The 24,216-nt window shown below is 50.5% G+C and overlaps 1 protein-coding gene across 1 annotated transcript in view; it reads left to right on the top strand.

The window, feature by feature from the left end:
- The window catches only part of LOC108921831 (transmembrane protein 132C), a 121,038-nt gene that overhangs the window by 39,286 nt on the left and 57,536 nt on the right, over positions 1–24,216 (top strand). Inside the window, exon 3 of the mRNA XM_029259552.1 lies at positions 22,447–22,541. Coding sequence (XP_029115385.1) covers positions 22,447–22,541 — 95 coding nt within the window. The remainder of the gene's footprint in view (positions 1–22,446; positions 22,542–24,216) is intronic.

Raw genomic sequence — 24,216 nt, 5'->3', positions numbered from 1 at the left:
TCCGCTGTCGTCCGCATTTTTGCGGTGTGAAAGTGGTTCTGTTGCGCTGTGTCTTGTAGGCAAAACAGTAGCTTTTGGGAAGGTATTTACTCTGGACTCCTGCACAACTGCAACCGAGAGTATTCGATGGGGAACCGCTGAAGGAAGCGTGTCGGGTTCAACGAGAGCGACGAGGTGGGAGCAGCGGTGGCTGAATTTATGCCAATTTTTGTGCCTTCTTCCCACTGCTCTTCAATAATAGTAACCAAACGGTTAAAAGTCAAATAGTATTTTCTGTAATAACGGCAACTCGTAGGGTTTCAACAGCTCTAGAAATCAGAGGTCACAAATACAGCTTAAGGCAAATATGAGCACAAAGCCGAAACACAACCGGCTAGAAAAAACAAGCAACTGAGATTATCCCGAAAATTAAATCTTCTCCCAAAGGCGATGTTCCGTCAGCCCCCAGAAGGAGGAGAAAGAAAAAGCTTTACGCTCCAGTCTGTCTTTTAAAGCCCCATCGTCAGAATTGGCCGCCCCTGGTGCTCGTTTCCTCCTGTTGAGCCCCCACCGGCCGTGCGCCGGGTCCCGGCAGGGAGTGTGCGTGGCCAGGCTCTGCGTCTCATCGTCCTAAGGCCACGATCGGCAGGACGTGCGACACTCTGCATCGCGTCACTTCCCCACGCTGCGCTGTTGAGCCGCAGGTACGACGCGTACGTCTGTAGGGACGTTTGGAGCGTCGTGTCTGAGCCGTGCTTGTAAAGGAAGTCATCCTCCGAGGGAGCGATTCTAGTGAGACACGATACTTTCCCGGGCAGCTCGGAGGATTACTTTTTAATTTCACCGACTTCGCAGAGGGCTCATAAGGCGAGAGCGAAAGCGGAGGCTCTCTGTGTCGACTGGGGTCGGCGGAGCTCCGGAGGCAATAAGAAGCCCTTCAGGAAGTGTCTGTCTGCAAACGGCGCTAAATCACTCTGTCGCTGCGCTGTGTCTCCAGTCGCATCCTTTTCCTTACGTTACAGAGTATAGTACAGTGTGGTTTTTGACATTCCATCGCACAAGTGGCATCTTAAAGTTGCCAAATTGCAGTGGCTGCAAGACCGGACAGCGTGCACACGAAAGGGGCGGAACATCATGCTGCTGGGCTCACCGCCGCTGGTCTGCCGCTCCGTCGCGGAGCGGGAAGCGGAAGAGGAGAAGCGGGGACTGTCCTCGGGCCAAGAAACCTCCTGAATAAATGCGTCCGGCAAAGGAGCAGAAACTGGAAGTGTCTCATCACGGGCAAGCGGAGGAGGTTGTGTGAGGTGGGGCAGCGGCGCAGAGACAGAGCGGAGACCCATCTGCAGGGTCAAGAGGCCGCGGCTCCTTTCGTGGTCCTTGTGCTGCTGGGAAACGAGCGCTTAGCGAAACTGCCCGACCCCCCCCATCCTGCCCCCCCCTTCTGAATACAGATCTAGCGCACACGTGGTGGACAAGCTTCCGGGGATCGGAGCAACCCGACCTACGCTTGGAGACGCATCCTTGTTAACAAGAGGACAGAGCAGGACGAGCCGATCGATCAGGGGCTCGTATCTGAGAGACGCGGTGAGAGAGCTACTCGGCGCCTTCTTCACAAGGTCATCATTTGTACTTTCTGCTGTTGTTGATGCGTAAACACATCTCTTCATCTTCGCCGGCACTTCCAGCGAGCGGAGCCGGGCGATCCCCGTGTTTACCGAAATTAACTCAGTAATGTGAGAAAACTGCGTTACCTTACGCTTATAACCCACTGCTGCTGCTCCAGCTTGAGCAATTTCCATCAATTTGTGTCCTAAATCAGCCTTTCCTCTCACGGTGCATGCTGGGAATACTGCACTATGCATTATGGAGGTCGCGGCACATTCCCTCTCTCACCAAAATTAAATGTGACATCGAGGTCTTTTAAGTATAGTTAATTCTGAATTTTTATGAACGTGATGAGACTTGATGCAAAAAGTGAAGTACAGTGTGCAAATGCTCTTTATCCACAGCATCCAAACACAACTGGCACCAGACGTCTCTAACTCGTTTTGTTTGTATCTCCAGCCACTGGTACCGCTCTTAGCTTAATAATACACATGTCCTGTGATGTATTTGCTGTATTATTGATACATATATATATTAATTTTGCACTATATTAAAATTAAAGGTAATTTAGAATTACTGAGAATAAAAATATCCTCTCCCCAAGCTCCTTTTCAGTGTCACGTTTGTCTTGAGGCGTCTCTCAGAACACAAGGGCGAAGATCGTGCGAGCAGCTGTCTTGATGGGCGCTGGGATCTGAAGCTGTCGGCGAGAGCGCTGAGACGTGGAGAATTGACCCGGGGAACGACACCCGGGAGGCAGGCGTGTGCCCGAGGTCCCGGGGGCCGGTCGGGTTCACGGTCGTCGTTTGGTGAGCGAGGGTCGTAATTCGAGGAGCCGCGGTCGTGGTCGTGGTCCGACGGGCGGCGAACAAGGAGGGAGGGGTAAAACTGAGCACAAGGGAAGGCGGCGTTTCTCAGGGAGGTTCCACAAGCGCTGCAGCTGCGTCTGTTTCTTTTAAAGGCCTTTTAATGAGGTGCGGGTGTTCGTCACGTATGCGGAATTAGCTCTGCTGACCTTCGCCTCTGGTCCTCCGCTGTAATGTCCCTGAGGTCGTGACATTCGGTGCGGATCCTTCACTGATTCATCTCATAAACATGTACAATGTTCCTCCTGTTGTTCATCTCTGACACTCAGGAACGCCACACAGGGGCAGTACCAGCCCGAACCCCTCACCCCTTTTCTATTTGTGTGCACTTTACTGCCATCTCTTGTCTTGGAGGGTCAGTGAAGGTAATGAGGGTAATGAGTTTGCTCGTTTTAGCACCAGGCTTTCAAAGGTGGGCCGTGGAGTTACGGAACTCTTGCGGAAACGCACTTTCGAAAAGGGATCTAGCCGCGTGAAGGCAGAGCGCACACCGCCGCGTCACTCCTGCTCGATGGCCCTTCTGAGGATCGCTGGCTTTCGTTCACAGGCACTGACAGAATACATTATTTTTCAAAACGTGCCTCTCCAGTCGGGATGATGTGTTCGTGTGCGCTCTTCAAAAACCATCAGTGTGGAACCTCGATTGGTGGGAGGCGGGTTAAATATTTATATTTGCGGGGCCATCAGCTGTCCCACAAAGCTGGAATTAATCATTTTATGGCCCTCCAAAAAACGCCGTCCGGCCAGAAAGGCCTGTAATTATGTACACATTGTCATGGAAAATTCAATTGTGAATGGCGGTGCGGACAATTAAAATTTTGCAAAGCTATAGTAGCGACTTGCCAAGTGGTTTGTGCTGTTTTTTTAATAATGCATTTTCATATTTACCCAAGCAGATGTTCTGTCTCCATTCATCAGCTTCCTCGTTCCCATGGATACCAGGCCATCACAGCCTATCACACTCCCTCCTCTGGATCGGAATTGAGTTTTTTCCCCCTGCTGACTATCAGGACCATCATCTAACAGCAATCAGCGGCGCTTTTTAACCTCTCCCGCGGGAGCCGTTTTAGGGCAAAAAGGCCCATCGCAAAGACAGAGCAGCGTGGCGTGAAGGTGTCCCTGGGTTCCTGGGCGTTCCCTCAACACGTTCTGCAAATGTAACAGCGGTGCTCCTGGGGGGCGGCATGTCGCAGATCAAACATTTAATGTGAGTCATGGAGTTTGCTTAGAGGACGGCCCTCCTCGCACCATCGACCTCTGCTTTCGCAGCTCGATGACCATCTGGGGAGGCATGGAGGTTCACTTTAAGTGGCAACCGTCTCCTCAGTCCTCATCCTCCTCCACTTGTGTGCAGCCTTGGACACTTCAACTGCCGGATTCTACTCTCCTCTCTTGGTCAGCTTGGCACCAGAGGAACAGCGCTGAACTGGTCTGAGTCCCACCTATCGGACAGATCCTACCGGGCTCCCGTTCTTCTCCCCTGCCTCTCTCGACTGGTGTTCCGCAGGGCTCAGTACTGGGTCCTCTGCTCTTCTCCATCTACACCTCTTCGCTGGGCCCTGCCATCGCCTCTCACGCTTCTCCTAGCACTTCTATACCACAATACTCAGCTCTTCCTCTCCTTACGGACATTTCCTCATTCCTCGCCACCTGCTTCTCGGACATCTCTGCCCTGATGTCTGATCACCACCTTCAGCTCAACCTCCCCAAAACAGAGTTCACTTTTCCGTGAGCTTAACTGTGATCCTCGTATTTTGGTGTTTCTTCCAATACAAGAACTTCAAAGGTTTCCATTTTGCTTTAAAATACAGAAGTTGTTCTTTGTCACTGACCCCAGTAAAAGCTAGTTGAGCTGGAGTGTGACCAGTGCGACCGTCGACGACCGCTGCGACGTCCTTCTTCCTTTCTCCCTGCTCCATTTGATGTTTCCGTCTCTCTTTGCTTGTGTCAGGGACTCCCCTACAAACCGGCAGGACCGCGAACCCTCAGAGACCCTGTCCTCCTTGCGTCGCTCACATCTGGCCCCTCTCCGAGCTCCAAGATCAGAGTGGGTCACGTCGTTGTGTAATTGCTCTGTGAAAGAGAAACGCGGGATTAAAGTGATCTGTTCTGATTGAATCGTTTCTCCTTGATGGAATTTTTTGTGTTGTCAATTTGAATTTAGATTATATGTTACTTTGAAGTTGTTGAACTAGTTTCAGTTTGAGGAAATAAAACTGAATGTTGAAGCTATAGTTGAGGTGAGGAGGTCGTGGTCGAAAAGCAGGCCTTGCGGTCACAGAGCGGCAGCTTTAGTGTGTGAAGCCATGTGAAAGGTGAGCGGTGTGAAGCGGTCCTGATTCTTCCTTTCCCTGGATGTCGACTGCAGCGCTGCCCTGCTGCTCTGATCGGGGTCAGGGATGTGAGTAGTACTTTGGCGAGCCACGCCCCACTTTCCCCGCCGTGACGAACATCCTGACCGGGGATTTCACCGGCTCTCTTGAAACCGTGGAGTTTTACATGTGGTGCTCTCATTTCTTAGGCTGCTTCATGGACCAGTCCGGTCCTGAATGGACCACCACGCTCCTGCTAAGCAAAAGCTGGAAAAGTTTTGGAGCTGGACAAAGTGCCACCGGCATCATCGTTATCAGGTGATGAGGGAGGATCAGGAGGGAGAGCGGTAGGGCGGAGTGTACGGTCAGTACGGTCAGTACGGTTAGGCTGCACGCTAACCGCCCCCTGCGGTCCTGCCACCCGGCCCTGTGCGAAGAGGCCCAGTGGAGATACGACAAACTCCCAGAATCCTCGAACCCAGATGTGTGTAATTATAGGTGTGTATTGATCCCTCACATGGCAACGCGGGTCGTTGGCAACACACATAGGTGGCATGTTCAGCGTGTTCCCACGAGGGGGGCGTTCACCACAGTGCCTGCAGCAAAATGGGTTCACACACACACACACACACACACACACACACACACACACAGTGCTACAAGGACATCAGGAACAACACTCTCGCTGTCATTTATTTGCCTGGGAGACACCCTTATCTGGGGCAAAACCAAGTAAAAAAGTGCACAGAAAGCATTAGAGTGAAAGTGCACTGGAAACACACACACACGCACACACACACACACACACACACACACACACACACACACACACACACACTTTGTTATGAATATTGTTTCTTATTTGCTGGATTAATTCCATCATAGAAAAGTCTGTATGTGTCACACTGAGGTGCGTTACTATGAAACTGGTCTTTATCGATTCATAGCAGGTGCGACAAGGTGCTGCACTTTGCTCAAGGGTACAGTGGTTGTTCCCTGAGTGACCCGACTCTCTGGTCACTCATGATGTCGAAGCCTCGGTTGTTCACGTCACACACTGTTCATATCTCGCTAGTGTTCATATCTCATCACTATAGCAAGTGATTGTTTTCACATTTATTTATGACTCCTTTCTACATGGAAACAGCTTTACACCGCTTTAGCCATTTATTCAGCATCATCGTTTTTACTGTATCACACTTTAAGTACATTCATCAAGGTTACTATCAGAGGAGGTGGGATTTGAACCCCAATCCTTGCAGATACAAACTATCAGCTAAAACCGCCGCACCACATGCTGCTCAAAATGGAATATTAACATATCGAATCCATAATGATTAGAGGGTCATTTACCCTGTTCTGTACCCTCACAGCAAGAGTTGAGCTGGAGATAGGGTTGTGGAACAGTGTGGTAAAATCAGGGTTCTTTACACGCAGGAAGCTGTGGACCATGTGAGGTGTTGGACATGATTGTTTGTTGTTAATGATGCCCCGAGGGAGAATCGGGGACCTTTGGAAGGTCTTTTCGATACTCCACCTCTTGGAGAGGAACTGGGGGGGGTGCTGGTACAATACAGCTGTGAGAACTGGGCAGTGTGTGTGTGTGTGTGTGTGTGTGTGTGTGTGTGTGTGTGTGTGTGTGTGTGTGTGTGTGCGCGCGTGTGTGTGTGCGCGCGTGTGTGTGTGCGTGCGTGTGTGTGTGCGCACGCGCGTTTGGTGGGACACAATGGTGCATTATTTCCGCATTCACGGTGAGGCCACCTACTTTTGATGTACTGCTGTGGGAGTAGCCTCACTGTCTCCATGGCAACAGCAGTAGTCTCGGTCCCCTTGCCCTGTAGTGTCCTCACAGCGGACATGACAGACACTGCTGAAGGACATTTAACACACAACACATTGTGAAGAGTCACTTGCGCTGTGTCCTTCGGGGCCTTTTTGAGGGACACTGGGAAAAAATGTCCACTGGCTCTTCACGGTACATACAGTCAAAGATAAGGGCATTTTACAGTTTATTTGTGTATTTATTTATTATTTTAAAATTTATTTTAAAAAGCATTTTCTTCTCTTATCTGTTTTCCAAAACTTGTGCCTGTAGTGGAGTGTGGGAGCACCTTCATTCAATTCACCCCCACAGTGTTTACTGTTCCTATGTGCTGTTCCTCCGTGTCGCTCCTCAGTTTGTGGTCACAACACATTAATATTTTCATCCATTTCATTTTATTTTTAATTTCAACGTATCTTGAAGTGAATAAAAACATAAAAGCGAAAGTCTTGCAAAGTATTTTCGATTCATTTTGGCTGCGTCCCAGATGCACTGACCTGTGACTCAATGCAGGATCATTCGCTAATATTATTAACTTTTGATTTTACTTATTACTATTAACCTTTGATTGATCGTCACCGAGTCGTGACTTTAGATTTACCAGTAAAAGTTACGAACAGACGTTGGTTTCCAAACATGTTTGTAACTGACGCTGCAGCGGTGTGGACGGCACGAGTCTCCGACAAGGTTCCCATTCCTCCCTCTTTTGGGTGTTTCTCTCTCTCACACACACACACACACACACACACACGCTGTGAGGCCTTTACACACTGGAAAGTGAAGCGCGGCATCGGCGACGTTGCAGTGAGACGCCTCTTTACCGCGGTAAGGAAATGGGTCACATTACAGTGTGGAGGAGTGGAGCTCAAAGACTCGGTGAACAGAAACAATAAACAGGAAAACAAAGGAAGAACAACACAGAGCTATTTGCAGCTGAATGACTCTGTGTCTCTCTGTCTGTGTGTCGAAACAGGTCATTTACCACATTTTCCACAGTAAAGTGGAAGCAGGCAGAAGGTGAACATGTGATTCAGTTAAACAGTCGTCATACAAATAAACTTGATGACAAATATGATGAGATGATGTCTCTCCCACAGCTTTTATAGTCCAACATCGCAGGTACGCTCTGAGTCCTGGTGCCCATCTCAGTGGGCTTGGAACCAAGACCCAGAGGGTAAAAACATGCCGCGAGTGTGCGGTTGTGGCCGCGTTCAGGGTTAAGGGCCATCGAAGGGGGAAGGAGGCACTCCGATTTTGGCTCTGATTGTTCCGGCTTCCGTTAGTAACCGACGTGGGGAGCGCCGGGTGCGGATGGGTTCGCGCGGGCAGCCGAGCGGTGCGCAAACCGACGGGATCGCGTGTGGGGGGTCGCTGGTTATGCCCCGCCCCCGTCTCCCCCCCACGGACACCTTCACCGCACGAGGATCCAGCAGCAAAGGGTCTCCGCCCAAGAGGAAGTAAAAAACGACCACGGGATCCAAATGGGACGGAGTTAATCGTCCGAGGAAATCTGGCGGCGAAGGTTGGCCCACTTCGGCGCCGCAAACGACCGCGCTCTTTGCTACATTAACTCTGAGCGTGTGAGTAAACGGCAGTGCCGTGTTCGGGGCCTGCGGCAGGCGGCAGGCGGCGGCTACGGCGAGCAAACATGGATGGAACACGAAACGAGTCGGGACCGCCCCCCCGCAGCGCATCCCCCTTCTCCCACTCATGTGAATTAGTTCGTTTTCCTGGAGCTTTTCTCCGACATGTGGTACAGTGCAGGCTTTGTACACTAAAGTACTTACACTGATTTACCCATTTATACAGCAGGATCATTTTCACTGTATCAATTCAACGTAAGTACCTTCATCAAGGGTACTACAACAGGTCTGGGCTTTGAACCAGTAACCTTTCAGATGCAATGTGACAACTCTAACTGCTGCAACCCCTACCACCGAGGTGTGACTAAACGCCGGAAACACACACCGCTGGAAAGTGTACATTTTTACCACATTCTTTTCTTCAAAAGCACAGATGTAAATGAAAAGTGTGCATTTTGACTTAAAGGGAATATTGTGACGCTGAGCAGCATCATGTTTGTCACTGGCAGCAGCGACATGGATGAGGAGGAGCTGCTTCTAAGCCCCAAACCTTACCTTGATTGTACCCTAACTGTACCCTAACCCCCAACCCTTACCATAACTGTACCCTAGCCCTTACCCTAACTCTGACTGTAACCTGTAGCTAAAGGAGGTTTCCACTGATGATAGCCTGGTCCCCCGTGGAGAAGAATGGTCTTCTGTCCCTTTAAGGAATCCCGCTGTTCTCACCCATTGCCCTCATCGCCGGCGACCCGCTCCACCCGGCCGAGGGGGTGCAAATAAACGGCACTGCCACATTGTGCCTGGCGCTCATGTCACCGAGCAGCAGATCGATCCAGCGCTCGGGGTACCGGCGGACCCGGATGAGCACAGTGACCCTCCGCCGATCGATAGCACCATTCAGATAGACGGGTGTGTGTGAACTCCACGATGAGCCTCCCTGCGCTGCCACTCATAATCCCCATTAGCAGGAAATGTGCGGCACTTTGAGCAACGCGGGGGACAGAACCCGTTTTATAACACGGGCCGATGAGGCCATTGATCCGGCAATCTGTGATATGATGTATTGGGAGAGCGGTGTGAATATCGAACGCAAAGGAAACACGGTGGCAGCTCACGGTCATCTCCATAGAACGCCACGGTCCTTACCACTGCCTCGACCCTTTAGACACGAGGGCCCTCTCCTTCACCATCACGGTTGGGCTACTGGCTGATTAGCTGTTCACTTCTGATTGGCTCTGCTTTTTTGAATAATTGCTTCTGCGCTGATACGTGGAGACATCGATAAGCAGTGTGTCGCGACCCCAAGGCGAAGCGGGCGGGTTTGTGGTTGAGGGACGCAGTGATGGCAGCGTGCAAGAACGTCCCCCAGGACGTGGTCGTCCGTGTTCGATACGGACTGTCAGCCGCAGCGCTCAGTGCTCCCCTCCCACGGTTCCAGATATTGGGTTCATCTCTCGCATCAACCAGCTATTGTTTTGCACGGGCCGGGGGGGTCGGGTGGTGCAGGTTGAGAAGGAACGCTTCCCCTGAGTGTGTGTGTGTGCGTGTGTGTGTGTGTGTGTGTGTGCGTGTGTGTGTGTGTGCGCACCCGTGGAGGGAGGGGTGGGCTGGCTGTGGAGGACAGCGATGGCTCCATGCTGATGGGTCTGTCCTCCCTCTGTCCGCTGGTACTCTGGAGGTGGGGCGGCATCAGCATCTGCCTGTCCTTCAGAACACCCCCCAGCCCCCTCGGCCCCCAGCCCCCCGGCACTGTCTGCTCCATTCTGTGCTCACCCCCCGCCGGGGGACATGTGCAGTCTTGCAGGTGTCAGAGGCAAATAATGAACCTGGCATCTGAAATCGAGTCTCAGCATAACGGAAATGCAGCCACAAATCAGAGCTCTGTGTGTGTGTGTGTGTGTGTGTGTGTGTGTGTGTGTGTGTGTCTGCTGGGCAGCTACTCTAAGGACCAATCGCCTCTGGCCCTTTTCACCTGCGCACACACACTGAGGACGGGACGTGAAATTTCCATTTTTTAAAATGAAGTTAAAATTTTAACCTCATGATGCAACATTTCGAAAATATACCGTCTTTTTACACCAGCTGGGGAGCAGGAGGATGTATCAGGTGCTTCATTATCGCTATTAATTTTACTTTTTATTTTCCAATTCTTGTTTCCAGGTCAAATTTGGTTAGAGCTTTAGTCACACTGTACACCTGGATGAATTGGTGCCAGGAAGTGGGGGATGTGGGCATTCACGTACTTTTTACTACAAGTTTCACCATATGCCGCTACGGTAAACTTTGCTGTTTTCAGCACTGAGTCCCTGCTCCCAGTAAATGTCCATGTTTGAAGAAACATGGTACAGGTGTTCCCTGTACCGCGGTGCGCCGCTGTTTCGTCACGAGACGCGTTTTCACTCGAAACCTAAAGTCACAAAAACATTCATATTTCTACTGAAAAATGATTGCGTGTTTTTGAAGAAAATGCTGAACTGCTACATGGTACACCGGTACATCGGTACACCGGTACACTGGTATGTCACCCCCCCACTAAGTGAAAGAGCGTGATTTACTTAAAGTGACAGTACACTCCTAAGATAAAAATACGGAACCCCTCAAACACACAGCAATTATTTCCAAAGTTTGGATATTTTGTGGTGCTTCTGCATTTCGTAGTACAATTCTGAATGTCTCCTGTTTGTTGTTCCTCCGTAATGTAGCGTCAGTGTCTGAAACATGGTTCTTATTTCACCTGTGCCTTGGCCATACCACCTGTACCTTGGCTGTGGCCGTACCATCTGTACCGTGGCTGTACCATCTGTACCTTGGCCGTACCACACGTACCTTGGCCGTACCACCTGTACCTTAGCCGTACCACCGGTACCTTGGCTGTACCATCTGTACTGTGGCTGTACCACCTGTACCTTGGCTGTGGCTGTACCATCTGTACCGTGGCTGTACCACCTGTACCTTGGCCGTACCACCGGTACCTTGGCTGTACCATCTGTACTGTGGCTGCACCACCTGTACCTTGGCCGTACCACCTGTACCTTGGCCGTACCACCTGTACCGTGGCTGAGGATGGACACTTTTCCAGCCAATAATTGTGTTAAAGAGGAGGGAGGATCGGTATGAAGTGCAGCTGGCGAAACACATCGTCCCTCGTTGTCCACAGAGTATCGGTTCATTCTTTTTCGACCAGTGTCACCAGTTTCTCGTTTTAACGTTTCCACAGACCCCTCCCCGCTTTATTGAACCCGAGTGTCTGTCAAGTGAACCCAAGAGAAGCCGAATAGCTCTGCTGGCCTTCCATCGTTTCACTGTATCGCTGTAACCGTGTCCACATGAAGGGTGTGATCCGCTGTCCACTTTGGGGAAAACAGTCGTGCTAATCGCTCCTCCCCTCCGTGCTACAAGTAGCACTTTTTGGCCTCATATCGGCGCCACGGAGCGGATCCGGTGCCGGACCGAGAGCAGAACGGGTTTCATTCTCATGCCGCGTGTTTGCAGAGTTCACTCAAGTCGATTGACCCGTTCTTGCGCTTCTGTTTTACCAGCCACTTGTGCTGTACTTTTATTGTACTTAATAATTATGCTGCTTGGAAGAATATTTTTAAACTTGTTTTACGAATTTTAGTTAGGTTTAGTTTTGTGGACCAGCTGTACCGCTGCTATGTTTAGCACGATTCGCAATTCCCGTGAGACGCTCTGGGGGGACATAACTGCTCTTCTGTGCCGAGTTACTGATGATTTTGCCTTCAGAAAACCGAGATGATTCAGGTAACGCATCAAGGTAGATAACTGCTCACGTGCAACGCGGTGCTGTGAGTCCAGATCACTGAGTAGCGCGCCACCCTGTGAGGGCCAGCAGGTGGCGCAGTGGTTCGAGGCATCACCTAGTCACTGAAGGTCTCAGGATTGAATCCAGCGTCCTGCTGCAGTAAATCACTGTACGTACTTTAATGTGCAAACCTAACGGTCCTTGGAGGAAAGTGTCCGATACAGTAAATAATAGAGGAAGCACTTCTGTACATCACAAGGTCCCCAGAAAGGCGGAGGAGCGACAGTTAATGGCAGTTGTTAAGTTGATAAGTGTGATGATGCCTTGAAGAGGACAGGCAGGGGGAGGAAGTGCCTTCAGCACCAACTTCCCTTCATCCGTCAGTTCCTACACCGTTTTCATGACCACGATATGGGCCATGTCACCAGTGAACCACGTACTTTTCACCATTTTGGTGAGAAATGGCTCAATATTGCTCTTTTAGGCTTTTCTTTTTGTCACGCAGGTCGGGGTTAAGTTACGGCACGAGGAACTGCTCATCTGTCCGTCCATCATCCATCCATCCATCTGTTTTCTCAAGTTTCTTTCCCACCTCAAGGTGTTTGTGGGAAAAATGGTAGTTAATTAGTTCAGTCCTCCTTCTCTCGTTGGATCAATGGCCTCCTCTCATCGGACGGTTTGATTAGCAGTGATCAGCAGCTACAAATCTGCTGTTGCTCAACAGGGCCACATAGGAGCAAAAGCTGGTGTTTGGCGAAGGGTGTATCTTAAATACGTGCTGCCGTTATCAAGTGACTTATGGTCCATTTTATCGTTTATGTTGCGGTGATTAAGATCAGCGAGAGAAAGGAAGCAGCAGCACGGAGCTCTTATCCCTCATCCCTCGCTGGGCTTCGGCCTCTTTGCCCAGGAGTTGATGGGATTAGTACGGTGTTGATTAGGAATCCAGCAGTGTTAATCTTTTTGCGCCCCTGCCCCCTCCACACGCACGCACGCACGCACGCACACACACTTTCCGTTCCTGCTTCACCAATATATGGATGCGGGGTGGGGGTGGGGGAGGGGCATCACGCCAGATCACGATGCTGTCTGCTCCCTTTCCCCGGATTCTCCGGCGGAAAAAACGGCATCAAACTCATTAACGAAATTCACTTTGTTGCCGTGCGCTGGCCGATGCTCACCTCACTGCCGCCGCCGCCGCCGACAAGATTAAACAGCCTTTAATTGAGTCGAACACACTTTCACATTTAGGCCCTCAGCCATTCGACGTGATTTAAAAAGCGCTGGCAAAACATTAGTGGCTCCGGTGTTCTGCTAATCCCATTTGCCCTGCGGTGAAGAGCTCGGCGCCAGCCGGGGGTCCGCGCGGGGGCCGCCCAAGTGTCCTCTTCTGCGGAAGAGACAGCGCGGGGCGGGACCGCCGTCACCCGGTCGCATCCTGCTCCGCGTTGGCAAGCGAACGACCGCGGGCTCGTGTGGTTAGAGGAAGTGAAAGTATAGCAAGGATCCAGGTTCGAGTCCCACACGCAAACCAGGCGCAAGCCTGTTCCGTTTTATTCATCTGCCTTTAAATGCGATTTCTTCAGTTGTCTGTTTTCGTGCATTTCTGCGTGTTGCGCATCAGCGGCGACCACCTCAGTTTACCTGCCAAGCTGATAGGTGGCAGTAAAGAGCAGCCACATAGAAAGGGTGTGAGGAAGCGTCTTGGTTCGACTCGCAGCCCCTGTCCGGTGATCCTGAGGGTCAGCGATCAATAAGAAGGTGAGGTTTGTGGAGAGGACGTCTTTCTTTTCCCTCATTTTAAATTTGTGAAATCAAGGTCTTACACCGTGTTTTTTACTCAGAATAACTGTCTGCGATTTTCACCGAACCTAATCAGTGAATAAATTGAGGGACGTCTGTATTATTAAGTCTTTATTCAGTGGGATTGAATAATAAAAGTGACTTTGAATGAACAAATAAATGGAGTTATGAATAGAGTTCCAGTTCCAACCCTAACCCTTCCCTTCGCTCAAGCTACTTCACCTCAAGAGATACAGTAAAAATTACCCTGCTCTATAAATGGGTAAATAAGTGTAAATATCTTAATATACAAAACTAACAATGTCAGTCAAAGTCACCTTTGAGTGAAAGTGCAGGGAACGAACGAACGAACGAACGAAGGTCAATAAGAGTGACAGTGGTAAGAAACAGGTGCTTCTTTCCAGCGTTGTGATCCCTGCTGATACCTTCAGGAAGCTTCTTTATCTCAGCCCTGCTGTTCTGAACACGTTCAATGATATCATTCATTCCCTTCTTCCTTTGCGAAGCCCTTTCAGTGCCTGCTTGAGGGTGAGACCCACCTCTCTCTCTTTCTCTCTATCACACGCACACACACGCACACACACTCTCTCGGGCTTCTAGGTCACATCATCCCCCCTAAATGGATGCTTCCTATCCATTTATCTTTTCCAAAGGCCAGGTATGCAGGGCTCGTTCTCTGCGTTGGTGTCTTGCCCCCCCTGGGGGGCGCCCTTCATATGAGAGGCGGTTGCGGAGGAGACGATGCCCACAAAGCGGTCTCCTGCTGGACTCCTCGTGTTCTTTTGTTCTGCTGTCCAGACATCCAGCAGCTGACCTCTGTGCTGTGTTGATATCTCCCCCCTGTGTGTGTGTGTGTGTGTGTGTGTGTGTGTGTGTGTGTGTGTGTGTGTGGCTGCAGTGGTCATGAGTGCTCTTCACCCAGTGGGACCACACTCTGTTATCTGTAAAAGTGCCCTGTTTGTCTCCTCCACACCCACGGAGACTTGGCGTTCGTACCCGTGTCTGCGGGCCTTCCCTGCGTGGAGCTCATCTCTCCGGCGCTCCTCTACTCCAGAAAAATCCGCTTAATGCTACAAAGACATTTAACTCGCATTTCTCACAATGACCTCTCATTCCTGCCCTCATCCACTTCTTTCTTCCCCCACGCTGCAGTGGATTGTGGGATATGCCTGCAGTGAACTGCGGTAAATGCGCAATATAAGCCTGGGAAGCCCTCGAAATGTGCCTGCGGTGCCATTACAGCCCTGAAATAAAGGCTTAGCTCTTAGAGCAGGTTGGCAGTGCACTCTGGGTATGTGTGTGTGTGTGTGTGTGCAGGACCTGGTCATTCCCTACAGCCCAGCCAGAGTGCTCTCCCCTTCCACCTCTGACCACTTGATAGTCCCAAGGAGCTCCTCTGTCCCTCAGAGCTGCTGAATCCCTCCCAGCACAGAGGAATCAGCACAGTGAAAACTTGGCGATATGTCTGTGTTCATAAGAGGTGACAGTATTTCCCAGGTGTGATCAAGTAGCTCTTTAAAAAATTTTGTTGGCCAAACATGTAAGAGTGATCAGCCTCTGTTCGCTAAGACTGGAGCTCTAACCACTGCTCCACCTGCTGGCCCAGGTTGTCTCCGGTGCTGCACAGCTGGAATCCTGTGTGGCGCCTGTGGGTCAGCAGTGCTGCTGTGTCCCCCGGCAGTGACGCTGTGGTGTTACCCTGAAGTCCAGGCTGCGGACGCTGCAGTCGAGACCTAGAGGGCGACACTTGAGTCAACACCTGCGGCTCAGAAGGCCCAGGTGTGAGATGAGGACGGGACTGTTTACGTTGCCTCCCGCCAAAGGGGGAATTGAATTAAGCGGAATGAATGCGGTCCTTCAGGGTCCTGATGAATCCAAATGGGCCTCGTTACAAAAGATATGTGTCATCATCATCGTCATCATTGTCATCATCTTCATCATCATCATCATCTTTAACTCCTCATGCGCCAGCTCCTCGGCTTACAAACACAACTCCGACAGGAAATTTGTTCGCAACCCAAATCAGTCCAAAGGAAGATTTGGCACTAAGTTACAATCAGTAAAAGGTTAATAATTATAATAATAAACACACACACACACACACACACACACTGTCTGAACCGCTCGTCCCGAACGGGGTTGCGGGGAACCGGAGCCTAACCCAGCAACTCAGGGCATAAGGCAGAAGGGGGAGGGGACACACCCAGGACGGGACGCCAGTCCGTCGCAAGGCATCCCAAGCGGGACTCGAACCCCAGACCCACTGGAGAGCAGGACCTGGTCCAACCCACTGCACCACCGCACCCCCCCATAATAATAATAATAATAATAATAATAATAATAATGATAGAGACTCCCCCCATTTATTCACAGGATAAGTTCTGATAAAGTCTGAGCTATAGTGATAAATAAAAAAATGTAAGACTATGTTAATATTCCGTGTTAAATCAGCAGTGCATTAATAAAATGGAAATTAGATTGGATTCCAAATGGCTGAAAACAGAAATGTGTTCTGTACAATCGTCAGTCCATCTACACGTGTGACGCTCCTTGTCTTGTTATTGATCACTGACACTCAGGAGCTGTAAACACTGTGGAAGTGAGTTGAACTGAGTCGGTCCCTGATCAATACGATTGATTGCTCTTTGCTCCCATCCGTCAGATTGGATGGTGAAAAAGTTGCAGAAATTGAGTATAAATAAAATGAGAAATTAAATAAATCAATCAACACAACTGTTTGTGTCTCTGAAAATGCGTGTTGAGCCGCTGCGTTTCGTTGGAGCAGAGAGTGTGGGGCTCCAGATATGAGATGAGTGTACAGCCTAAGGTAAATCGCTCTCCCTGTACCATGGTAAAAGTGTTAATAGCGAACACCGCTGGCTGTTTTCTTCTTCAGCTGCAGTTAGAATTCAGCAGTGGCGGCAGGAGACCCACAGACGGGGTTGTCTCTCTGTGCCGGAGCGCAGTGTGTGAGTGTGAGGGCCCGGTGAGACGGCGTGTGGCTGGGGGACACACTCGCGCGGAGAGACCTACTGGAGACAGAGATACCTGTGGACAGCAGTTAGTGTCGCCCAACCTGTGCAGGTCATGTGATGCTGAGAAGCCCTTCGTACGAATTCTCATAAATGAAAGATGCAATTTCCACTAATTTCAATGGCAATAATTGATACTATTGAGTCCCTGAGCTCCAAAAGTGACACCAATTTATGGTAAAAAATCACCACACCCCATTAAAATGGACAGAGTTACTTTGACGGTCAATATTGGTCATGATTACAGTGCAGTTCCACTACGTTCATGACTGTCATGCTGTACTGCTGTGTACAGCTCTTTCGTACCTCTGATCGTCTCTACACACACACACACACACACACACACACACACACACACACACACACACACACACACACACACATGCTGTTCAGCATTTATGTATCAGTTCAACTCTCAGTGCAAAAACAGAAGAGTGAAGACAAAAGGAATTGACACAAATGAACTGATGCCATGAAGATGGTGTTTCAGCACCTGGGTTTCACACTTGGACATGGGTTCGAGGCCCATTCACTCTGTGTTTGTGCATCGTTGCGGTTTGTGCAACGATGTGATGAAGTGTCCCCATTATCCAGTGGGAGAAACACACACAAAGAGTTTATATTAAAACGCATGGCTTTTGTTCTCCTCCCCGCTGGTTTCGGTCCTGGAAATGAAGAGTGTTTATGAACAAGTGCTTATGAACGCATAAGCACGTGGCGCTGGGGCCGAGGGCAAGGATTGCTCCAGATTGCCGTCTGATTGTTGTCTGTGTGAACCCTCATGCTGATTGCACGTGTGATTAACGGGAGGCTCCGACCTCGGGTTCGACCCTCGGCCGCTCGAGAGGCCCCTTCGTACTCTCTAGAACACGGCTGTCGGGCTTCTCTTCGTCCCAGAAAGTGAAAATAGCGGCGAATGCCCCGGAGTGCGCCAATCGGCAAGCGGGGAAACGTATGTAACGCACGCGTGCGGCGCCTTGTCATCTTACGAAACACGCTGGGAGCGGAAGTGTGTTCGCAATTCGTTTTGTTCATAACTCCAAAGTCACTTTGAGCGCTGGGGCACGTACAGGTGTCCTGTAAAACTCTCACATGTGACTGTAACAAATTAAAATCATTCTGAGATTTTTCTTAAACTGCAGCCGAACTAAAATTAATGTCGTTTGTAACACGCTTTCCAATGATTTGGCTCCCAAGAGGAGCCAGCGCACCTATTAATGTTCGCAGGCTCTTTATGAGGCCCGTAAACTTGTAATGCGTGACGGGATCGTGATCTTTATTATGAGTTCGTTTGGTGACCTGAGCCGGGGTGGGGGGTGAGGGGGGGCTGCGGCTGAACCCTCGAGGAAGCTGCTCGTGCCGAGAACACGCTGACGCGTTTAATTTGGCTTCCGATCCCCGGCGCGACGCCGCCTCCCTCCTGCCGCCACGGCGATTCTCACGTGGACCTTCTGAGCTCACGACAGCGCGGCTCCTCCCGCGTTCCCCGCGTGTGCCGCGGCTGCTCTTCGCCGTCATGCTGTTCCCATCGTTGTGGACCGCGGTGTGTATGAGGGGCCGCAGAATAATTATCGTTACCCAGAAGTCCCAGCGGTTACTGTATCTGGAGCCCAATGGAGAGACGCCGGAATGGATTGCAGGCATTTTTTCGGCACAATGAGGGGGGGCGCTGAAAGCCTGTATCTAATCTCCCCCCCCCCCCACCCCAAGTAAGACTCATCCAGCTGGGAATCCCCCCCAAATCATCCACTTTATTGCATTTGATGTGCAGATATTTATTCCCTCGGAGCTACGCCGAGACACAGCTTTCCATTCCCACTTATCTCGGCGCTATTTACCGAGGAAGTCGCCAAGGAGCCGCCGGGGGCCCCGTGCGCCGCCAGGGACTGGGCTGTCGGAAGGGTGCGAACTCAGCCGTTCGCTGGTGTTTCTGAGCACGACGGAAGGATCGAGCCCTTCGGCCCCCAGCCCCGATACCCACAGTACCGCACACACCGGCTGGGCGGCGCCGGTGCTACAGATACCTTTCTGCTGGTGACAGCAGTGCAGAGGGACGTAGAAACAGTGTCACACGTTATTAATACTGTTACTATGATTGTAATAAACCCCCTTCACACATATTCTGTATATATGTGTGAAGTGACATGCAGCTCGAACCTTGGTTCATGGAAAATGGTGTCTTCGGGTGGGCTCTGAATCCACCCGTGAGCCGAGACAACCCCGCGTTTTATTACACCCCCCTTACGGTCTGTGGGGGCGGCGGCCGGGCGACACACGTGTCACTGCGAACGCCTGAGCCCGCTGTCACCACGGGTGCAACACAGAGGCTCCACGCAGGTTGGGTGGGATTCGAACCCACGTTCAAACCCAAAGGCCAGAAGCTGTGAGGCTCCAGTGCTACCTGCTGTGCCACACTGGGTTGTTCTGTATGTTTTGTTGCAGTGCTTGTTGTTGTTGATGCTCATATTGCTGTTGCCCTGATTGAATTATATCCTCAGTGTTGCTTTAATTTGCTACTCAGCACCCTTGTTACTGTACTTAGCACACTCATTACCCCACTTTACTGTTACCACCATCACCACCTACAATGCCCTGAAAAAGTGTTCACCCCCCTTGCACTTTTTTGTTTTACTAAGCTAATTACAAGTAAGAAACAGAGCAGAAGCGAATGTGTACGTCAGTCTCTATCGGTGTTGCACATCTCGACTCTGCATGTTTCTTCCTGTCTTTCAGCGAACTGAAGGGGGGCGTTTGTGAGCAGCAGTTTTCAAGTCATTCCACAGATGCTCAGATGAGGTGTGGGGTTTCACAGGGCCACTCGAGGACATTAACCGTTTTGGTTTTAAGCCACTCCACTGTGGCTTTTGCTGTATGTTTTGAGTCCCGGTTTTCTTGCAGACTGGAGCATGTTTTCAACCAGGACTTTTGTGGCACTAAGTTTTCTGCACTTTTCCTTCTATCTTTATGAGTTTTCCAGTCTCTGCCACAGAGCAGCAGCCCCACAGCATGATGCTGCCACCACCGTACTTCACTGTAGGGATGGTGTTCTTGGGGAGGTGTGCTGTAGTAGGTTTGCAGCGCACACAGTACTTTACATTGAGGCTCATCAACCCACTGAATGTTCCTCCAAACCTCAGAGTCGCGCACATGCCTTTGGGGAAACTCTGGCTGAGATGCGGCAGGAACTGTTTCAACAAAGGCCTTCGTCTCGCTACCCTTCCATGCGGGTCGGATTTACGAAGCGTATGGACTATTTTTGTCTCATGTACATTTCTTGCCATTTCTCTGATCTCTGTCATCGCGGGCTGTAACCCCTTTAGCACTGCTCTAGGCCTCTTGGTGGCTTCCCTTACGGCAGCTCTTGCTGTTGGACGCTCCATTTTGGAGGACAGCCAGTTCTCACCCAGTTCCATATTTTCTCACCTTTTCTCTGATGGACTTCATGTTGTTTTGAGATATATTCGATACCTTAGACATTTTCAAGAGCCTTGGCTCAGACCTGCCTGTAATACTCCTTCGTTTTTATGGTGTGTTGTTTCCATGGAAATGCACTGAGTGGAGAAGATGGGCGGTGTCAAAGCAAGGGGGTGAATACTTATGCATTCATTTATTATTATTATTATTATTATTATTATTATTATTATTATTATTATTATGTCTCTCTCTCACTCTCCCTCTCTCTCTTTCTCTCACTCCCTTTTTCACCCCCTCCCTCTTTCTCTCTCTCTCTCACTCTCTCTCTTTCCCTCTCTCTCATTCTCTCTCTCTCTCTCTCTCTCCCTCTCTCGCTACCCTGTCTGCAGTGCACACATTATCGACACCCTTTCAGCAGCACTTTATTCTTTTCCTGAGAACAGTGCTCTTTTATTGTATTCTTTTTGTTCCGGAGACATTAGTCGGGGTAATTTCTCCTGGATTGCAGAAATTACAGTTATTCTGACACCCCGGGTGAAAAGCAGAGAGTGTTTATTACTGTGATAACAGAAGGCTGAGACAAAGGGAAGGTGAAAACGAGGAGAGCAAGACACAAGGCCCCCGGGGGTAATGAGCCCACATCCCATGTCGATTCAAGAAACTCTTCCACCGTGTCAGTCACAACCAGGGGCGGGGTCACAGCTCGCAGGTGAATTCCTCAATCTGGGCCGCCGAGGGTCTCCGTCGGAGTGACCTGGGGCTCGACGGCTTGGTGAGAAACACGCCGAGGCTTAGCAAAGCTCCCAGAGGCCCCTCGAACCCAAAGGGTCGACAGCGTGATCAGAACGGGGCCGCTGCCCACCGGTGGGAGGAGCGCGTCTCCGCGCTGCTTTCACGCCAAATCGTAGCATCTCCATAGGAGTGGACGGGCTCCTCGGCAGTCTGAGAGACGCTGAAGATCAAGTAGAGACGGCGGGATCATCACACCAGATGTGTTCTCAGATCAGCGCTGGGAATAACAGGAGGTTCGGTTACTAGATCTGCTTCCACATCAGTGCACTGGCTCCTCACGTTACGGATGAGTTCCGAATTTTCAAAGATTAAAACATTTTCCAATTTATTTACTTTTAATTGCATTTTTCTTCACTTTCCGAAATGTCCTGTCTGTAGCTGTGTGAACGCAACCCGTGTTTATCCTCCTAACTTATAGGTGGCAGAACAGAGCTCCCGAACAGAACCGCAGGGTGGAACCGCCTTAATTCAACTCACTTCCACAGTGTTTACAGCCCCTGTCTGGAGGAGGGTCAGTGACCAGTAACAAGATGAGGAACGTTGTACATATTTATGGGGTGATTCATTCAACAATCAGCATTGAATAGGACTTTGTTGGGACTATATTGTATATTTTTGTTTTCCATTTAGTTTCAATTACTTTTAATATGGGGGATGCGGTGGCGCAGTGGGTTGGACCGCAGTCCTGCTCTTTGGTGGGTCTGGGGTTCGAGTCCCGCTTGGGGTGCCTTGCGACGGACTGGCGTCCCGTCCTGGGTGTGTCCCCTTCCCCCTCCGGCCTTACGCCCTGTGTTGCCGGGTAGGCTCCGGTTTCCCGTGACCCCGTGAGGGACAAGCGGTTCTGAAAATGTGTGTGTGTGTGTGTGTGTGTGTGTGTGTGTGTGTGTACTTTTAATATTAAAGTAGGTCAAAGTCAATAAGTACATTATCAGCCTTATTAAAAATATATGTCTTAATATATGATTCCATACACCAATTTAAAAAATATTAATTGATTTACTTAGCTCTAGATTATACATTTATTGATTTTGAAAATAAAATTTTGTACAAGTGACTTTGGAGTTACAAACAAAACGACTTCACAACAGACTTCTGGTCTCAGTTGTGCTCATATGTTTAGCAGTCAATTTGCTGGAAACACTGGAAGGTCACTGGCTTTGCCGTTTTTCACCGGGCACCAGGTGACCTCCTGCTCATTGTAGCAGACAGCTTGACCAGAATGTTGTTGGTTCAGGTCCCTTGAGGGCTTAGTTTTGCCAGGTACTTAACCTGAATTTCTACAGAAAAATATTGAACTGCATAGACGCGCAAAAGTGCAGAAGAGCTAAACAAAAAAGATCAATAAGTTGTTTTACCGTGAGACCCGGCAGCTATTTCATGCTTTGTTTTTTCTCGAAACCCGTCACGTCCCGGCGCTCCGCCGTGAGGCACCACTCTCTTTCTCACCACCGTTTCTTCTTTACCGTGAACAGGGTGAAGTTGAAAGAGGGCCTCATGTTCCTGGGGGCTCGAGCCAGTAACCCTTTGCTGTGGATGGTGAACCAGGACGCGCGGAGCGAGGGTCACCGTGTGGTCACCCTGCACTGCCGCCAGAAGGAGTCCCCCACCGGACAGAGGTGAGCGCCAGCGACGATCCGCTGTGCTGCTGCTTTACAGCTTGGGTGGGCTCTTTACCAGCGTTCCGCGAGCCGTGTGACGCGCGGGTTCGACAGTGCCGAAGTGATGAGCGGGGCTCCAAGGTCACTCAGTCAGCGTGTCGCTCTGTGATGGAGTTTCCTCAGCCGTGTCGCAGCCCCACCGTGTGTGAGATCCTGAAAGGCCCCTGGAAATGGTCTCCTGCCCTTAATGTGACTGTGCAACAGTTCCTTTGAGGAAGGAAATGATGTTTCAGAAACATTTTTCAAAGGTCCATCTAAAGGGAGCAAACAGAGACCTGCTCATATTCCAACAAGCCCGCCCTCCCCCACCAGCGAAACGCATTCATTGGGAAAATGTCAGTACAGTAATCAGGACAGGACCCCCTGTACAACCTGTCTGTTTCAGATGGACATCGGCAGGGGAGGGGGATCTGCGCTGAGGAGACACACAGGCTGCGCCGAAAAAGTCAGCAGGTTGTCAGTTTTACCCCAGAAGTGGTGTAACAAACTCCCTGTGACCCTCAGAGCTGCTGAATCCTTCCCACATTCCCACTCCTGATCTCCCGACAGCTCCGTCAATGAGTCCAACACCATCTGCTATGATTGTTCATGTATTCGCTGCTTGAATGTCACTTCTATAGGAGCTACTGGAGGGATGTGCACCGGCAACATGGTGGCGTCACACACACAAGCTGTTTGTCCATAGGCCTGTGTGTGTGTCGAAAGCTCTTGTCTGCTGCTGATGCGCTTTGTTTGCTATCGGTTTTACATCACTTTGGAGAAAGTAGCGCTGCACGTGGTCACATGGTTCTGCAGTTGTGTGGTAAACTGTGGTTGAGCCTTAAAACCATTCCAATGAGGTCCACCTCCAGGGGGGAGCTGATCACTGCCCAGCATCATTAGCATACGCCCCCCCCCCCCCCCCCCCCCCATCCAGAACACCCTGGAAAGAGCTTAGGTCATTTTCCATTAGGGTGTACGTGCCTGCAGTAATGTCGAGTGTAAGAACATGGTACTGGACGGGACAGGAGGACGTGCTGCTAATTAAGTGGAGCCTCAGTGCCTTTATGTGCTTTAATACTTTTAATGGGCTTTCCACGGATCACAAAGTCGTAGAAATAAATCTAAGTTCCAGTGACAGGTGTAATTTTACGGATTATGGGAAGTTTGCTGGTGTGCTCTCGGAGCTGTCGCGGTCCATCGCGGTCCATCGCGGTCCCGCCGACAGGCGTCGGTAAACACTCACAGGGCAAATTTTAATAGTTGTTTATCCCGCTGCGCTCCAGCTTTGGCCTTTCCCTCTAATTTGATGTGTTCGCTAATTTGTCTCCGGCGTCAAAGAGACATTTTTGGACGACTGCTTTCGCTCATATGTGCGCCGAGCGCCGCGCTGCCCTGTGGGACTGTGGGAAATGGGCTGTGCAAACAGGGCGACGGCGAGAGCTCATTACGGCCCATCAGAGCGGCGCTTGGAACACGAGCTCACCGATTCGGCGTGGTGGAGCATCTGAGCATCGATGCCGTCGCTGCCGCCGTTCCGCCGATGCCCCCCGTTCAGAGCAGAGGCGCCCTGGGGGACGTGTCCGTCGAGACCGTAATGGCGGG

Source organism: Scleropages formosus, chromosome 17, assembly GCF_900964775.1.
Source record: "Scleropages formosus chromosome 17, fSclFor1.1, whole genome shotgun sequence".
Taxonomy (NCBI): Eukaryota; Metazoa; Chordata; class Actinopteri; order Osteoglossiformes; family Osteoglossidae; genus Scleropages; species Scleropages formosus.
This window is presented reverse-complemented; position numbering and strand designations above follow the sequence as displayed.